Source organism: Oryzias melastigma, linkage group LG3 (assembly GCF_002922805.2).
Source record: "Oryzias melastigma strain HK-1 linkage group LG3, ASM292280v2, whole genome shotgun sequence".
Lineage (NCBI taxonomy): Eukaryota > Metazoa > Chordata > Actinopteri > Beloniformes > Adrianichthyidae > Oryzias > Oryzias melastigma.
In genome coordinates, this window is record NC_050514.1 from 10,952,398 (window position 1) to 10,970,728 (window position 18,331).

General features: G+C 42.2%; 1 protein-coding gene across 4 annotated transcripts in view; it reads left to right on the plus strand.

Annotated features, from left to right (window-relative positions):
• Positions 1–18,331, plus strand: part of dmxl2 (Dmx-like 2) — a 45,222-nt gene that overhangs the window by 11,828 nt on the left and 15,063 nt on the right. For 3 of the 4 annotated variants that reach the window (XM_024294918.2, XM_024294915.2, XM_024294917.2), the window contains exons 3-38: positions 7–78; positions 198–276; positions 1,325–1,469; positions 2,135–2,201; positions 2,304–2,476; positions 2,964–3,144; positions 3,235–3,415; positions 3,509–3,727; positions 3,808–4,079; positions 5,102–5,371; positions 5,488–5,717; positions 6,176–6,378; positions 6,887–7,008; positions 7,216–7,305; positions 7,398–7,506; positions 7,598–7,717; positions 7,813–8,040; positions 8,153–8,439; positions 8,652–8,824; positions 8,906–9,557; positions 9,676–10,002; positions 10,089–10,208; positions 11,037–11,172; positions 11,971–12,081; positions 12,216–12,385; positions 13,058–13,155; positions 13,294–13,459; positions 13,787–14,051; positions 14,138–14,340; positions 14,410–14,787; positions 15,004–15,186; positions 15,555–15,851; positions 15,929–16,120; positions 17,150–17,226; positions 17,343–17,476; positions 17,942–18,187. In XM_024294918.2, coding sequence (XP_024150686.1) covers positions 7–78; positions 198–276; positions 1,325–1,469; positions 2,135–2,201; positions 2,304–2,476; positions 2,964–3,144; positions 3,235–3,415; positions 3,509–3,727; positions 3,808–4,079; positions 5,102–5,371; positions 5,488–5,717; positions 6,176–6,378; positions 6,887–7,008; positions 7,216–7,305; positions 7,398–7,506; positions 7,598–7,717; positions 7,813–8,040; positions 8,153–8,439; positions 8,652–8,824; positions 8,906–9,557; positions 9,676–10,002; positions 10,089–10,208; positions 11,037–11,172; positions 11,971–12,081; positions 12,216–12,385; positions 13,058–13,155; positions 13,294–13,459; positions 13,787–14,051; positions 14,138–14,340; positions 14,410–14,787; positions 15,004–15,186; positions 15,555–15,851; positions 15,929–16,120; positions 17,150–17,226; positions 17,343–17,476; positions 17,942–18,187 — 6,976 coding nt within the window. The remainder of the gene's footprint in view (positions 1–6; positions 79–197; positions 277–1,324; positions 1,470–2,134; positions 2,202–2,303; positions 2,477–2,963; positions 3,145–3,234; positions 3,416–3,508; positions 3,728–3,807; positions 4,080–5,101; positions 5,372–5,487; positions 5,718–6,175; positions 6,379–6,886; positions 7,009–7,215; positions 7,306–7,397; positions 7,507–7,597; positions 7,718–7,812; positions 8,041–8,152; positions 8,440–8,651; positions 8,825–8,905; positions 9,558–9,675; positions 10,003–10,088; positions 10,209–11,036; positions 11,173–11,970; positions 12,082–12,215; positions 12,386–13,057; positions 13,156–13,293; positions 13,460–13,786; positions 14,052–14,137; positions 14,341–14,409; positions 14,788–15,003; positions 15,187–15,554; positions 15,852–15,928; positions 16,121–17,149; positions 17,227–17,342; positions 17,477–17,941; positions 18,188–18,331) is intronic. The other variant, XM_024294916.2, reaches the window with a different exon arrangement.

Sequence of the window (18,331 nt, forward strand, 5' to 3'; positions counted from 1 at the left end):
TTTTAGATTGCTGCCTCCTACGGAAACACAGTCTGCATTTTTGAACCTCTTTCTACAAACCCAAGTAAACTCCACAAGGTGAGTGCAAATGTCCAAATTTGGACTTTTGACCGATTGCTCTTTGCACCTGTTGGGATTAATCGTACCCGTGTGCAATAACATTGCATGATGTGTGTTGCTCTCCCCACTACTAATAGCAGATTAACTATCAATGGCAAAAGACAGGACAGTTCTTCCTTGATGCCATCACCTACAACTTGGCCTGGGATCCACAAGGTATACCTGTGCTCTCTGTCTTTAATCTATGTCTGAAAGTAATGCTGCTGTTACCTTCTTGCAAAAACAATAGTCAGACACACAAAATAGAATATTGCTTTCCCCCATTTGTTTGAAACGATAAGCAAGTTCATGCATGTGGCACTATGTTAACTCGCACTGAACCACACTGTTAAGATCTATGACTTTTTACCCATTTTTTTTCTATTTCTCTAACATGTACAAAGCCCTCTTGTTTTTTTACTTCCTTAAGAAGCTTAGATGAAGAAGAGATTTACAAATTTCAACCTGTTGCTACCTGGCTCTGTTGCATGATATGAATGTTGAAAAGAAAACAAAACAAAACAAAGATACCCCCTGTATTAAGTTGATTATCTTTGGTTGTTAATGTATATTGTCACTATTCTTCAAAATGGATTGCAATTCTGGTAGAAACAAGGTATTATGCAAGTTTAGTCAGTGTGTCCAATATAACGACCCAGATACAACTTCTTTTTGGATCTAATTTACAAAACTTGGTAATAATCCAGTAGCTTCAAAACATTTTCTTCTTAGCTCTGGTTAGATTTAACTTTGAAGACCACAAAGCTCCCCATTTTTGTTTGTTGTTATTTCCAACATCTGTCAGTGTTATTTATCCCACCTACTGGCCCATTTACAGATAGGCTGGACTTTAGTCAAGATGTTGATTGTGGAGCTGAAAAGACACCCTACATAAAAAATCATTGTGACTGGTGTCCGACCCAAGCCCTTAAATGTCAGTGTCCTAATATTCCTTCCCCTCATTGGTGGAACACACAGTGAGGTCATTGGTAGTAGATGGGATTAAGAAGGACACTGGCTCTTGAGGACTGGAACCTGTCAGTGTAAGACAGTTCTCCAGTTTATTTTTGACCATCACTATTTGACACACTAACAAACAACTATTACCATAAAATCTCATAATGCATATTTTATAACTCAAGTCCCAGCAATGCACTCCGCTTTGTGCACTGTTGAGTTGGCTGTGGGACACGAGGTGTGTGATGCAGAGCTTCTGTCACCACAGGGAACCGTATCCTGGCAGCAACGGAGCGACTCCAGCTGTGGGCTCCACCATTGAGAGATGCCCTCATAGAGGAGGAGGATGGGCAGGTGAATGAGGACAAGCCCCACCCGGTCCTCAGTGACTGGAACTGTGTCTGGCAGTGCAAGTACGTCATTATTTTTAAGCATTCATGACACTGCCCAGGATATTGAGGAAAAAAATATGCAAAGCAAGAAGAATTAAGTTAGATTAACTTCCCTTCACGAATAAATGTTGGGAATCACAAAAAATATTCATTATTGAATATTTTTGCTTTAAAAGTTTTGCAAATATAAGAAAAAAGGGCAAAAAATAATCATTAAACTGATGCAATCTTTTTATACATTTAAATCTTAACCAAAGCAAAAAATGTCTTTAAAAAATAATTTCCTAGATCTTTAGCTTGACTGTTACAGACTATGATTTATCCCCAATTCAACCCTTTTAAAACTCATGCAATTAATTTTATTACAGAAAAGATTCACCTCTCCTCCCCTAAAATGACTGCATACACGTGTAAGTCAGTCTTGAATCAGCAGCTTGTGCTTTAAGCTGTGTAAATAGATAGAAATATAATACCAGGTTCATAATTACCATGTGATGACACATGGAGCGCCACTAGAACAGAGAAGTGCAAACTTAGCAATGACCACCAATAGCTTTTTTTTTTTTCCCTCAAAGCTGTCATGCTGTCACAGCTGAGAAGACAGGTCACATGTGTGCTTGCGTAATATACTTCCATGGAGAAGTGAATATTGCTGATGCCATTCTTTATCTTTGTGTTTCCACTAGGACTGCGGCGTCTGTTCACATCGCCAAGTGGTCTCCTGATGGGGAGTACTTTGCAACAGTTGGGAAGGTACTGAATTATGCTCCAGCCCTGCAAAGCATCCAATCAGTTTGGCATTATCTTCAGGATTTGCTGGGATTTTTGCCAATTATGTTGTGTGTTTGTGTGCAGGATGACTGCTTACTCAAGGTTTGGTATCCCACCACTGGCTGGCGGTCAGCGGTGGTTGTCCAGGACCCGTCTGATAAAAAGCCTTCTCCAGTTCACTTTTCCTTTGTTTACCTGGCACATCCTCGGTCTGTTACCGGCATGTCATGGAGGAAGACTAGCAAATACATGCCCAAGTAAGAACAACTTTCTCACAGTGGCATTTGAACTTCCAAAATAAAAGCCGTCCAAATTCTCTCCAAAAGCTTTCCGCTATTTTGTAACATCGTTTTACTTTTTGTTGAGGTTATTAATGTGTCGTAATGTTTCATTTCTTCTCAACAAATTATTTTGCTTGGTAAAACCTAATTGTCTACACTTTCCCCTTTTTTCCTCTTATGCAGCAATTAAAACTTTGAATTGGAAGTTTTCATATAAAACACACTGTTGGAAGACAGAGCTTCACCCATCTTAAGCCATTCATTTTCTTTTACATTTTTAATGTTATTGTTTAACTTAGTCTTTAAGGGAATCTAAGACAAATCTCTTTTCATTTAAAACATTTTTGGTTTAGTAAATCAGATTTTTCTTTGATTTCAAGTGAACTGATAAAAGCTTTCATTGACCTTTATAAACAAATAGTGTGACGGACTGACAGATGCATTTTCTGATGTTCAACAATAGGGGATCTGTGTGCAATGTGCTGCTGACGTCCTGTGAAGATGGGGTGTGTCGGTTGTGGTCAGAAACCCTCTTACCAGAAGACAGTCTTCTTGGTGGGCAGATCTCTGATAACAGTCAGTCCTTCACCTCCAGCCTGCCAGGTCTGGGAGGCAATAAAGACAAGATCCAGCATGCTTTGGAGGTACGCTTGTTTGGCTGTTTGTCATGAATAAATCTGTAATAACCTCCTGAGGAAGGTATACCGCAATTTTGCTTTCTTTTGCTCTCACAGTCGATTCACCACCTAAAGCAGCTGCGCCGAGGCCGCCGCCGATCGTCCGCTCTGGTAGCTCACAGTGACCTCCTTCCATCCCAGCTCGGCACACAGGACTCACATACCCACCGCCACATCGCACATCATGCCAATGCTCTCTGTCATTTTCACATCTCTGCTAGTATTAACCCAAACACAGGTAGAGTTTTTTTTTTCTTCTCAACATTCCTGCCTTAGAGGACTATTTATTTGTTTATTTTACTATCGTCTTCTTTCTTCCTTCTTCTTTCAGACATCCCATCAATGCTAGCTGACTCTGGTTTGTTCAATCCTGAAGATAGTACAGGTGGTGGAGGTTTCATGGTTCACTGGCTCAACAATAAAGACCTCAGCTTCACTTCCTCTATGGACCTCTTTATGACGCAGCTTCGAAAGTTGTCTGAACAGCAGTTAGATCAAACAACGGAAGAACCCGTGGAACCCGGGGGATCCCCATTAAAGTTTGACTTTGGTATAATCTAAACTTAAACTTAAGCCAACAAATGCATTCCTTTACCAAGGAGTGTTTTCATTGTTGTTCTGGCTTTCTAGATTTGGATGAAATGTCTGACAAAGCTTCATCGGAGCACGGAGAAGAGGCAGAATCAGGGGAGCAAGGAAGCAACAAGGCCTCATCCCCTGGGTCCAGCTCCAGCATGCCTTTGCCGTCCATGCTGCTCGAAAGGAAGATAGAGACTCTGACCACAGAATGGAACAAGAGTCCTGACATGCTGTTTACCATCCATCCCATCGATGGCTCCTTCCTTGTTTGGCATGTGAAGTACTTAGATGAGTTCAACCAGGGAATCTTCAGACAGGTTCAGGTGAGGAAATAAAATGAGCAAAATAAAAATCGCAATTATAATCTCAAACTATTAGTAGTGGTTTGGATTATTTACCAACTGCACATTAGAGACCAACAGATTAAATTGTGCTGCAGTTTTTTTAAATCAAAATTTATCTTAAAGTATAATGCTTTTTATGGCTAGCACCAGCCAGATTTAGTGCTAAAGAATCATCATTTCACAGTTTACTAACAAGTTATCAGATCAAGATGAAAGGAGGTCGTCCATGACTGTTTTATGTAGGGCTGATTAATCGATTGATTAATCGATCTGAATAGATCCAAGCTTTATGGATCAATAAGCGATTTATAAAAGAAGAGATGGATCTAACACATAAAGCTAAAGTCTGCTAGCTTAATGCTAATGTTTAATGGAATGTCTTTTAGAGCAAACATACATTGCTGACTAAATAAATATCTTTATATATTTATAGGCATGAATTTCCAAACTCTTTAAGGAAATATTTTAAAGTAACCTTATGTGATCTAAAGCACAGTTTTTGGCTCATAATTTCTTGTTCTTCTGGAATAAAGTTTAATGCTATAGCTCGATCGCCACCTAGTGGCCAAATTGAAATGCCCTCCAGGAGAGGCAGAGCAATTGTTGGAGCCTCTCCTTTTGAGAAACCATGTAACACTTTATAGTATTAACAATCTCATTATAATTTCACTAGTACATTTTACAATGTGTGAACTGTATCAGATTAATATGAATATCTTCAAGACAAATATATAGATTATTAATGTATTTCTAAAAAAATGTGTCTAAATGTGTAAACTGTGTAAACACAAAACTGAAGTGAATCGAATTGAATTAAGTGGATGGATATCAAATCGATCCAAGCTCTGGTGAATCAAATTGATTCTGAAAATTATTGGCGATACTAAACCCCATTTGTATGCAATTATAAACATTGTGGAAATCTTTATCAGACTTAAATTACGAATGAAGTTGCCGTTGTCTTCACTGCCCTCTTTCTGTCCACTCACTTTGTCTCCCAGGTGTCCTTCTCATCGCGCATTCCAGTAGCTTTTCCTGCAGGTGACGCCAACTCTTTGAGCAAAAATATCCTGATGTACGCCTGCACTTTGACTGAGAGTGAGAGCGTCGGCACAGGCGAGCAGGGAAGAATGGTCCAACGTGTCTCCCGCTCCGCCTCTGTCTCTGCCTGCCTGGGGTCGCCCGCCGTCTCCCCCTCACCTAAACTTCGCCCTGGCATTAGCCCCGCCGTCATGATGGTCTCCAAGCATGTTGATGGTTCTCTCAACCAGGTAACAAGACATTACCAACACCTCCCTTCAAATGCTTTTACCAAACTGTTTCTGGTAATTGGTAGAGATCTTTTTCTAAGCCTTAAAAATGTGATTTGGATTCTGTGTGTTTGCAGTGGGCGGTAACGTTTGCGGAGCGCTCTGGCTTCTCCAACGTGCTGACTGTGTCTCACAAGTTTCGCTATTGTGGTCACCGTTTCCACCTGAATGACCAAGCATGTCACACAGTGCTGCCTTTGCTGCTGACCACCTCTCACCACAATGCCCTGCTCACCCCGCCCTCAGCTCCCAGCAGCCTCGAAGGGGAGCAGCTGCCAACCTTTCCCCTACCAAAGGGACTTCCCAGGTAGAGTAGAGCAGAGGGGTCATAGTGATTCATTTATTCACCAGACTTTTTGAGACCAATATGAGATACTTTTTAAATTAAAATTTCAACAATTTGTAAACATCCTTGTTGCTATAAATTAAGAACCAATCCGACAATGTCTACAAAACCTATAAAAATGGCTTTCAGCTCACACAGCATTGTATTAGAAATCAATTTTGACAGCAAAAATGGCATACAAGATATAGATCGTTCTAAAAACAAAACATTTTGTTGTAGGTGCAGGAGCTTCAACTCATGTGTTCACTTTATTTTTTTGTTTATTGTTTGCCAAAGAAGATAATGAACCTGTAAATATCAAGACTTCCCCCCCTGAAGAGGTTTATAGTTTTGTGATTTTACTGATTTACTTACAGGCTTTTAGAGAGATGGTAATCTTAACTGCTGTATGAAACATGAACTCACATCACTTTTAACAGGAAGCAACTCCGTAATGCAGCTACAAGGACCTTCCATGACCCCAACGCCATTTATAGTGAATTGATTTTGTGGAGGGTGGACCACATCGGGCCGCTGTCGTGCACCGGGGGTGTCTCCGAACTGGCCCGTATAAACTCTCTACACACCTCTGCGTTCAGCAATGTGGCCTGGCTTCCCACACTGGTTCCCAGTTCTGTACTTGGTAGGTATGCAGCCTGATGTAGATTTCAATGCTACGTTGCACATAGGAAAAGAAAAATATGTGAAAAAAATATGTAATTTTTTTTATTTTGAGATAATATTTTGTTAATAAAAAAGAGATTTAGTTCATCAAAATGATGATAAACTGAAAATAAGATTCATGCACAATTTTAGAAACTGTTCTGCCACATATTTGCTATATTACAAATAAAACACTTAGTCTTGAACCGAACAGCAATGAGGATAATTTAAATACGCCAGAGAAAAGTTTTAACAGCATGTTTGACTCTCCAAAGAAGCTCTTACAATTTAATGATCCTTGAATAAAGAATACAAACATTAGTATTCTTAATGAATTAGCAATATTCCAGTGTAAATGTCCAAAATCCTGTTTGAAAGCCTCTTTGTTTGGAGCGTATACAGAAAACTTGCACGAGTAAGAACATGTGTTATAACAGTCTTTAAGCACAGAAACTACAAACGTTCCCATATTGTATTGTGTCCACCAGGAACCTACTGTAACAGCGCCAGCGCCTGTTTTGTGGCATCAGATGGGAAAAACCTGCGTCTCTATCAAGCTGTAGTGGATGCCAGAAAACTACTGGATGAGCTCTCTGACCCTGAGACGTCTGTGAGTCAACACATGTCACTGAACATCATAGGATTTTATTTCTTACCATCCTTAAGTGAGAGCTTCGGTCTAAGGTTTCTATTCTATCCATTTGAACTATAGAAGCTGTGTTATCCACGACAAGGATGTTATATTTTCACAGTGAAAAGCATTGTGTGTGCTGTTATATTCACTTGTTTTAATTGTTCTTTTCTCACCTCTGTGTAGAAACTGGTGGGTGAAGTGTTTAATATAGTCAGCCAGCAGTCCACTGCCAGACCTGGTTGTATCATTGAGCTGGATATTATCACAAACCAGGTTAGCACCCTTTCTGTGCTTCTTTATTCACTGACTGACATAAATGTACAGTTTTTCATTTTAATCTTTACACTGTTCTTTTTTATGTGCAGTGTGGCTCAAACACTCAGCTGCTACATGTCTTCCAAGAGGATTTTATTTTGGGCTACAAACCTCAGAAAGAGCCAGAAGCTTTCATACCAGCTTTTCCATCCGGAGAAGGTACAAATTAGTCAGTTAAACTATGACGTCTTGTTTTTTTTGTTCACTTTAGTGTATTATTGTTGAATAATGAATCTGTTTGTTCCACCAGATTACCAACCTGCTCCATTTTCCGAGAAATTTTTTCTGGTGGTGATAGAGAAGGATCTCAACAGGAACTCCGTCCTGCAAATGTGGCACCTGCACCTCCAGTCTGTACAGGCCTGTGTTGGTACGTCAGAGTGCACACAACTTAGTGGCTAATGCCATAACAAGGCAAACATTGAGGTGGCAACTTCACATAAAGTCTCTCTGATCTCCGCTCAGATGAGCCAAGCCCAGATTACAGCTTCCAGAGTCAGCTGATGGTTCCCAACCAAGCGATGAATGCTGACTCGTCTCCAGAGACCTCCCCAGTCAGACCTCTGCCTCGCTCCACTTCTACTGCTAACCTGCAATCAGCCAGCAAGCTCATCCTCAGCTCCAAGCTGGTGTATAGCAGGCGGCTGGACCTGCCGCATGGAGTGGAGGTTACCAGAGCCACCCCCTCAGGAGGTGGGCCCATCAATAAACCTTAAGCTACACAACTATAAGGACAACAGAAGATTTACTGATTCTGAGCTGTGATGTAACTTTGCTCTTGCTTCTGTCTGATGCTTTCTGATAGGTCATCTGAGTTCTTCCTCGATCTATCCTGTGTGCCTGGCTCCGTACCTGATTGTTACAACTTGCTCCGATTCCCGCGTGCGCTTCTGGCGCTGTGCGGTGGAGGGAGATGTGGAGAGCGGCGGGGACAAACAGGACAACCGGGCGTACGCCTGGGAGCCGTGGGTCCTCATGAACGAGGAGGAGGACAACAACAGTGCGGTGTGTGTGTCGGGGCGGCCTGTAGCTGTGTCCTGCTCGTACATCGGCCGTCTGGCGGTGGCTTTCAAACAGCCTCGGTCGGGACAGGTAAAGCCTCTAAATTAACCAACCTCTGGATCAATCTAAAACGTTCATGCAGGATTTGTAAGCAGCTAAAACACAAAGGAAATCAAACTGGTTTGATATCTTTGGACAAAAAATAGTTTAAATGGAATTACATTTGAGCTTAAATGATCAATGTTGTTTACCAATGTTTTTTTGTAAAAATGATTTAAAAGAGGCTTCTTTTCTTTGCTCAGCTGCATGGGTCTCTAGAAGACTTCTCTATGCACGTGTCTATCTATGAGTGTGAGTCCACGGGTGGTTCTGAGTGGGTTTTAGAGCAAACTCTGCACCTCGATGACTTCGTCAGGCCCTCATCAACTCTGGATTCAAGAGTCAGTGTGGATTCAAACCTCTTCGTCTACAGCAGGTCAGGATTCTACAGCTTCTATGTTCTTGCCACATTTCATTGTTGACGTGAAACGATGTTTTATGGTTTTCTACCCTGTAGGTCTGACTTGTACATGAGCAGAGACCACAGCTCACCCAACATCAAGCACTTCGTCCACTTGGACTGGCTGTCAAAGGAGGATGGTTCGCACATCCTCACCGTAGGAGTGGGCTCCAACATCCTCATGTACGGCCGCATCTCTGGCGTGGTCAACGAGCAAACGAGCAGCAAGGAAGGCATGGCAGTCATTACCCTTCCTCTAGGGGGCAGTATTAAACAGGGCATCCGCTCTCGCTGGGTGCTGCTTCGGTCTGTGGACCTCCTGTCGTCAGTGGACGGGACACCTTCACTACCAGTTTCCCTGTCCTGGGTGAGGGATGGCATCCTGGTGATAGGGATGGACTGTGAGATGCACGTGTACGCCCAGTGGCACCAGGATAAGAAGCCCGGTGAGGGAGAGGATGGCAATGCATCAACTGCAGACATTGCTGGAGGTCAAGCCGTTGGCTCGTCCTCAGCCTCTGAAGGAAGAGCCAGGTCTAAAAGTGTTTTTGAGGGAAGTGCGGGAGTGGATGAGGCCCTTCGTGCCCCAGCTGGACTACAGGAAGGAGGGCTGTTTGAAGCCGCCCACTCCTTGTCACCCACCCTCCCTCAGTACCATCCAACCCAGCTGCTGGAGCTCATGGACCTGGGCAAAGTTCGCCGCGCCAAGGTGAAACAACAAAAACCCAATCACCACTTGAAACAACTACGTGTTATAAATAAAAATAGCTAGAATGATGGATAAGATGATAAGTAAAAAGTATATTTTTTGTCTTTTGTTTACTTAGGCCATCCTTGCACACCTGGTGAAGTGTATTGCTGGAGAGGTTGCTGTGGTGAGGGATGTGGAGGCAGGGGAAGGCGGAGGCAGGAGGCATCTGTCTCGCACCATCAGTGTGACTGGCAGCACAGCTAAAGACACCATTGTGAGTGGCCGTGATGGAGGCAGGGACTACACAGAAATCAACTCCATCCCTCCTCTGCCGCTCTACTCGCTCATGTTGGCCGATCTGGATACATCGTACAAGGCAGAGGAGGCCTCCAAAGGCTCCAAGGTGGCTGATGGGGAAGTTGTTCAGAAGTCTACAGAGGATCAGTATGCTGACCTTTTCCAGGTACAGGAAGTTTTAGATTTTTGGAATTAATTTGATTTAAAAAGTGTATCTTAATACTTAAAGAAGTTGTTTCTCTTGTTTTTTAGGTGCCAGCAGTCACCACAGACGACTTTGTGAACTTTGCCACTGATAAACCAGAGAAAAAGTCTCGTGTGATCAACCTCTCTCAATACGGACCCACCTATTTTGGACCAGAGCACGCTCAGGTGACCCACTCAGTAGTTTGGCTTTTTAAACAAGCTTCAACCATCACCTCCTATATCCACATTTAGGATAAAAGTTGTTTTAATTAATGTAACATTCTAGATATTTGAGCATTTTAGGACTCTCTGCTTTATTTAAAAGCAAAAAATGTTCAGTTTGTTTTTTTCTTTAAAGGAATATACCCCTTTCCAGCCGAATCTCTAAATCCATCCATGAGATGTTTGTTGTCTTAACAGTTTTTCACATATTTGAAATCCATAGTTTTTCTCTTGTGTAAAACGATGGACCTCTAACAGTTTGCAATAGATTTTAAACTTTTCCCAGCGCAGCATCAAGATGCTTCGTAAAAAAAATTTTATCTTTCATTTTTTTCTCTTATCATTTTTACATTAATCTGTAAACAAACTTCAGCTTTTAGATGAGTCCTCAAACTTTTAAAGAATTTTAAAACAAATGTATCTCGTGGTTTGCTAATATGTCAAGAGAATTTGTAAATCAGTATTAGCTTTTACTTACTGACATGTAAAAGTTTAGAAATTGCAATAATTTTACTTATGCAGAATAATAAGTGTTTTTAACTGGACAAAGACATACTGAATTAATTAATTAAAGCAGCAATTGCCTGTTTCTTACTTTTTATTATAAACAACTATTGATATTTTCTGCCCTCTTCAATGAAGGGTGGAAATAATCTGTTTTTAAAGTATTTCATGATGAAAGAATTCAGTGTGTTTTAGAGTAATCTGTCATGTTTTTACTGCAAACACAAAGCTTCAATCTAAACATGGTTTACATTTGTTAACTTCTTCTTTATATTTGGACTTTTCTAGGTGTTGTCCAGTCACCTCATGCATTCCAGCCTTCCAGGACTGACCAGACTGGAGCAAATGTTCCTGGTGGCCTTGGCAGATACCGTTGCAACCACCAGCGCTGAAGTCACGAGCTCCCCAGAGCAGCAGTACACAGGTGGGCTCATGATGTGTGGATCTCGTCCTTGACTGGCAGGTTTCAGTTTGCAGACGACAGGTTTCTGTTTTATGGATTTCCTTCCTCGTGACAGTTAGTTCAGTTAAAACTGAAGATTGTTCTTAATCTGGGAAAAAGGTGGACACTGTTTTTAAAATTTATATATATATATATATATAAGTTTATTTGTAACAAAAACATAAGGAATCTGAATAATAGGATGATTTTAAAGTGAGTTTATGTTACTTTATTGTTTTTTTTTCTCCACAAACCCTTCCTTCTCCCTGTTTCAGGGCATAAAAGTGACCCAAATCAGTTTTATTTCCAAGCACACACGTTTTGTTGTGAATAACTGATGTGTTGTCATTTTGAGTATTGTGTGTTTTCCATGTTTGATGAGTGTGCACCTGCAGAAAGGCTTCTGCCATGTCTGCATTAAGCTTGTATAAAGGTTATAAACACATAGGCAAAGCATTAGTCTTGATTTTTGTGTTCCTACATTAGGTTAATCAACAGATATCAAGTCTTTAAGATAAACTGTGCATACACTGTTCCTCTGGGCTTTCTCTACTATCTGTCTTTTCTTTCTAATGTTTCATTGTGTTTATTTAGTCTTTTGAGAGGAACACATAAGCAGGTTGTTCCAGGGCATGCAGGGTAGGAAGGTTCAGGGACAGAAGATTGCATGAACTGGAGTGATACTAATGTTTAAGAGGTCTTTTTCTCTGTTGGGGAAAGGGTAGCTGTTCTGCTATAGAATGATCTATAGACAATAACTTTACTGTCCTCTTTGTGTAGGTGGTGAAGCTCTTGATGAGTGTGGACTCAGATACCTGCTTGCCATGCGTCTTCACACATGCTTGCTCACCTCTCTGCCGCCGCTCTACCGTATGCAGCTGCTCCACCAGGGTAAACTTTACTGCTGCACACACGTTTGTTTTCTTGCAACAGCATATGGTTTTTCAACAAAACAATCTTTAAATTTGCACCGACTCACTCTGCATTTATTTCCCACAATCCCTTTCATTTTTGTTTGTTTGTAGGTCTGTCAACGTGCCACTTTGCGTGGGCCTTCCACTCAGAAGCAGAGGAGGAGCTGCTGAACATGATTCCTGCCATGCAGAGAGGCGACCCGCAGTGGTCTGAGCTGAGAGCCGTCGGAGTGGGATGGTGGATCCGCAACATCAATACTTTGCGCAAAATGGTGGAGAAGGTACCAGAAATATGAGTCCAAGTAGTGATTTATGAGCTGAAACTAGAATTAAAATGCAGAAAAAAATGAACATTTTTTTAGTTTCTACATTTTTTCAATAGTTTTTAAAGGGGATTCTAGAATTTCAGACCAAGGAGAGATCATTATTTCCCTCCTTTCCAGCTATTTTAGACTTTCTTCTGAATTAAGAAAATGCAATACAATATTTTGATTTTGATTTGGTCAATCGTTTTTTTACTGATTCACTTTATTATTATTATTTATCTTTATGCAAAAAAATGTGTTAGAACGAGATAAGTCTAACATAAATTTAGCCTAAAGTAAAAAAAAAATGTTCTAGTGAAAATTTCTTGTGTTTTGTATTCATCTTGTAGAGCTTTGAATATGTTTTGAGCCCTTGGAAGGAAAGCCAAAAGATAATTTCCATCATTAGGTGATAGATTTGTGCTGCTTTGATTGGCTTTTTAACTTTTACAATGCATTAATGACATTCGCATGCATACACAAAGATTTTTTTCCCTCAACTTCTCACCATAAATGCTGGACTGAAGCTTTTCAAGCAGCAAATACTCAGTAATCAGTGTGAAACATCAATACATCTAAAGATGCTTTTATTAACAGCAGCTAGTATGTAAAAAGTGGTTTGATACCAAGTTGTTTTTGTCAAACCAGTTGGGTAAAGCTGCCTTCCAGAGGAACAACGACCCTTTAGATGCTGCTTTGTTCTACTTGGCCATGAAGAAGAAAGCTGTCCTGTGGGGACTCTTCAGGTATGAAGTGATTCACAAACTGTCTTATTATTCTTTGTGTCATTGCTTGTTCATCATTTGGATCAGAACTACCTCGACAGCGCAGAGGAATCTAAAAATCTGTGCAATTTACCCTTTTCTTTTATTTTTCCTTTTTAGGTCACAGCACGATGAGAAGATGACTCAGTTCTTCAAGAACAGCTTCACTGAGGACCGCTGGCGGAAGGCAGCTCTGAAAAATGCCTTTTCCCTGCTGGGAAAGCAGCGCTTCGAGCAGGCGGCTGGCTTTTTCCTTCTGGCTGGGTCCCTGAAAGATGCCATAGAGGTGCAGTGCAGCATGCATGCACACACACAGATACCCAGACGTGGCTTATTAGTGTTGAGTCTGAAAGCTGAACCTCTGCATCAGATATCTGAAGATGAGAGTTACTCTGTGGTCTTTGAATAACTCAAGAAGCATAAATGACACTGATAAGCAGCATGGCAATCTTGCTTATTTTTCCTTGGCCTGAGGTTTCTGACAGCACAGTCAAAATATGCAGATAGTCACAAAATGACTGTAAGCATCAGAAGTGTGTTTGAATCTTTCATCTTTATTTTTTACTCGAACATTATTATGAACACCTCTGTTTTTTTTTCCTTTTATGTGTAGGTGTTGATAGAAAAGATGGAGGATCTCCAGTTAGCCATGATAGTAGCCAGGCTGTATGAGGCTGACTTTGAGAGTTCGTCCACCTGCCAAGGCCTCCTCTATGAGAAGGTTCTGGGCTGCAACAGGGATGGGAGTGGCTACCACTGCTCCAGGCTGCACCCCGATCCATTCCTCCGCAGCATCGCCTACTGGATCATGAAAGATTACACCCAAGCTCTGGATACTCTGCTGGAGCGCATCCCCAAAGAGGACGATGAGAACCCCAGTCAGTGAAACCCGCTACACGCCTCAGAAATAAAGTTATTCTGCCCATAAAAATGTTTAAAACTTGATTATCCTTTTTTTTTCTAGATGTGATGGTAAAAGCTTGCAACCCTGTGGTGTTTAGTTTCTATAACTACTTGAGGACACACCCTTTGATCATCCGCCGACATTTTGCAAACCCAGAGGGCGCAACAGCAACTGTGGGTTTAACCGCTGAAAAGAGCGGCGCCGATGAGATCAACCTCATAGAGCGCAAACTGTTCTTCACCACTGCCAATGCACACTTCAAGGTGCGCTCATCTACCGTAGCTGAAATCAACATCAAAGATGCAGATGTTTACAGATTTGTCTTATTACAGGTGGGATGTCCAGTCCTAGCTCTGGAAGTCCTCTCCAAGATTCCCCGAGTTAGCAAGAAATCCGGCTCTTCGGCTCTCAGCAAAGCGTCGTCCAAGGTCAACGTAAACGCAAGCCAGCCTTTAGAGAACGGAACCCAGGGAGGGATGGACTGGAGCTCCTCAGCTGCATCCTCTCACGCTTGGGGAGGAAATGATAGCTCTGGCGGGATGGACTGGAGCCAGCCTGCAGTCAAAGTGGAGGAAGATGATCTGAAGCTGGACTGGGGGGAAGATAAGGACGAAGAAGAGGATGATGATGACGACGGTCTTACCATGAAGAAAGCAGAGCCTGAGAACAAAGGAGACGAGGGCCCCAAGCTGCAAAGAGAAGACTCCCAGGTAAAAAAAACGAACAAAAGCTCCAGCATTATGTTTTTGATTTACTGTAACTTTTCAACCGTTAACACTATTTAAAAGTATGTAAAATATTTTGTTTTTTGCCTTAGGTTTTAAAGGGTTAAGTCTTGAATATGGGCGGAGCATGCTTACAAGATGTTTTAGTGGTATTATTTTGTACAGGACTTTTCTTTCTAAGTCCTTCTGATGTATTTTCAGGCTGAGTCAGAGGTGGACGTGATAGCAGAGCAGCTGAAGTTCCGCGCCTGTCTGAAGATCCTGATGACAGAGCTGCGCACCCTGGCCACCGGCTTTGAGGTGGACGGAGGGAAGCTACGTTTTCAGCTCTACAACTGGCTGGAGAAAGAGATAGCAGCTATGCATAAAATCTGCAACTACAAGGTAGACATTTTGAGCTCACGTTGCACATCAAACCCTCTGGAACTGCAACTGCAGCTGTGAGATCAACGTGATAAAACTCTGTCTAAAATGAACTTTAACTTTGATGATATTTTATTAAATTAAAGGGATAATTTGCCCCTTATTGGCAGTTTTTGGATAAAATCAATCTTTTATTTTAATAAATGAGACGGAAGACAAACTTCGACGGCTGCAAGGCAGGGCAGCGCACCCGCTCTGAAGGGGTAGGGCGAAACTGAGCTGTCCGCTATTAGAAATTAAACAAAAACTGAGTTTTAAGCCTCTAGGTTCCAGAGGGTTAACGTCCTCATTCTTGTGTCTGACTGTCTCCTGCGAATTTGAACCAACAGGTGGAGGGGAAGGAGGAGGGCGCCGAGGTCGAGCGCTGGAGAGATCGTACTGCATCCGTGGACATATCAGACGAAGCTTTTGAGAGTACAGAAGCAGGCGCCTACGAACGCCACCAGATGGAGCGTCGGCGTCTTCAAGCCAAGCAGCAGCACTCTGAGAGGCGCAAGGCATGGCTGAGAAAAAACCAGGCCCTGCTGAGGGTGTTTCTGTCCTACTGCAGCCTTCACGGAGCCAAAGGAGGAGGCGTCACCTCTGTCCGCATGGAGCTGCTGTTCCTTCTGCAGGAAAGCCAGCAGGTATGCGCACTGGTTAAGCTACCCGCATGCATCTACATCTGCACAAACACAATAATATTGTCCCTGATTCTCTGCAGGAGACCACAGTGAAGCAGCTGCAGTCTCCTCTGCCTCTGCCCACAACACTGCCTCTGCTATCAGCTTGTATCGCCCCCACCAAAACCGTCATAGCCAATCCTGTTTTACATCTCAGCAACCACATCCATGACATCCTCCACACCACCACCATGATGCTGGTCCCTCCACATCCTGGCTTCATGGATGATCGGGTCAGAGCTCACACAAAAATGTCTCAGCAAAATCATCTGGTGTTGTTTTGAAATTGTTTTCTGTAGTCTGAAATCTCACACAATTATTGCACCTTCAGTCTGAATCCTATAAACAAAAACTAAATAAGTTTTTGATGTGCTTTGATTAATTTCAAGGTTTTAGTTACTGTTTTTTTTAAATTCCATCCAGTTTCATAAACAGGATTTGATTTCAAATTATTTGTTTTGGTTCTATTTAGCATTTATTTGCTTGTAATTTTTCATTCCCAAACCAACTTGAGATGCAATAGCAGAACAATTACCGTATTTTCTGGACCATAGGGCGTGCCGTATAATAAGGCGGAGTTTTAATTAGGGGTCTGTTGACTCGTGCAGTTAGCAAACATACTGGAAGAATGTGCGCAAAGTTTGGCTGGATCTCTGTGTGGTGTGCAGCAATGCATGTGGGCAGCGTAGACTTTTAAAATCAGACGCGCGCTCAGTTATAGTTTCACCTGCGCAGGGAAAACTCGGTGTCAGCACATGATGTAGTAACATGATCATCTCCTGAACAAACAAATGAACACTGTCAGCCAAAATGTCCTCGTGATTTCAGGACTGCGGGTGTGCTAAATGGCGCTGGCTGGGTTAAGCTAGCGCTCCGGATTGCTGGACGATTTTTATGTGTTTGTTGCTTTAAGGTGGGTTTCTGCAGTAACTTGAAATGTGGTAAACTTTACTACCATCCACATTGTTTCCCAAGAGCAAGACTTGCCAGAATCACTTTCTGTGGCCCACTTGTGTCCCTCAAAATGCGCACAGAGTGATCGTCTTTAGTCCCTGGGTTTTGTTTCCAAGCTTTGGTCCACAAAAAAAAGGAAAGTCAGCTTGACAGCAGTGTGAAGGTTTAGGACTCGATCTGGACAAAATTAAGCGGACTCGGTCTAGACCAACAGACTTCCAGTCTGAATACACCCAAAATGATGTATTTCTGCGTAACCTCTCTGAGTATTTCACAGTTTCTGATAAAGCTGCGTCCTTCCTTCCTAGGTTAATACTGTGCACACACTAGCAGCCTCCCTGTCTGCCTGCGTCTACCAAGCCCTGTGTGACAGCCACAGTTACAGGTAAGTGTTTGTCATTAGTGAGGTCCAACAGGTCTGTGAGATCATCCAGAAAAGATCCCTTGTGTGTTTACATGGACTGTTTTTCTTTTTTTCTTTTTCTTTTTTTGTCATTTCAGCAACAATCAGACAGAAGCCAACCAGTTCACAGGAATGGTTTACCAGGGTCTGTTGCTCAGTGAGCGCAAGCGGCTGCGCACAGAAAGCATTGAAGAACATGTAACCCCCAACTCTGCTCCTGCACAGTGGCCAGGTGACTCCTGCGTTATTAGCCACCAACATGTTGTAGTTTGGATTTACCAAATGTGAAGAAAATGAACTTTCCAACCACCAAGGGTTGGCTGTTATTAGTTTTCTAAAAATAAATCAACAAAGCCCAAAACAGTATACGGCTTTATTGGAATATTTATAGGGTTTTTATGGGATCTGTTGGATGGGGAAATGGCATATATTTGAAAATCAAAAGCATGATGGAGAGACTATAAATAGCAAAAGGGGAGGAAGAGCGGGGCAGATCAAAACAGACATCTGTGTTTATGCAGAGAGGCAGATGGTGTTCTATAATTGGAGCTCCATGGCTCCTGGGAAGGAAGTGGAAAGACAAAGAAGAATCACGCCATCATAAAATGGTTCACAAATACCCTTCCATGTTGAGGAAAAGTGGTGTTTTTGGTTTGGCTGCAGAGATTAATTTTTTGTGGTTTGATTTGCTCTGCAGGCGTGTCCTCCCTGATTTCTCTGCTGACGTCAGCACGAGAGGAGGACCAGCCGAGGCTGAACGTGCTCCTGTGCGAAGCGGTCGTGGCCGTTTACGTCTCGCTGCTCATCCACGGCCTGGGCACCCACAACAGCAATGAACTCTTCCGACTGGCAGCTCATCCTCTCAATAACCGCATGTGGGCCGCGGTTTTTGGAGGAGGGGCAAAAGTCATCATTAAACCAAAGAGACCGGAGCTCCCTCCAGGTATAATCATTAGTTCCTGCTTCACAAACACATCAAACATTCTCATTATATCCGAAAATCCTCTAAAGTCTTTTGTCAGATTGGTTCTGCCCACCCCTCTTTCTTCCTGTTTTTTTTTTTCAAAGCGCTTTCTATCTGGGTCTG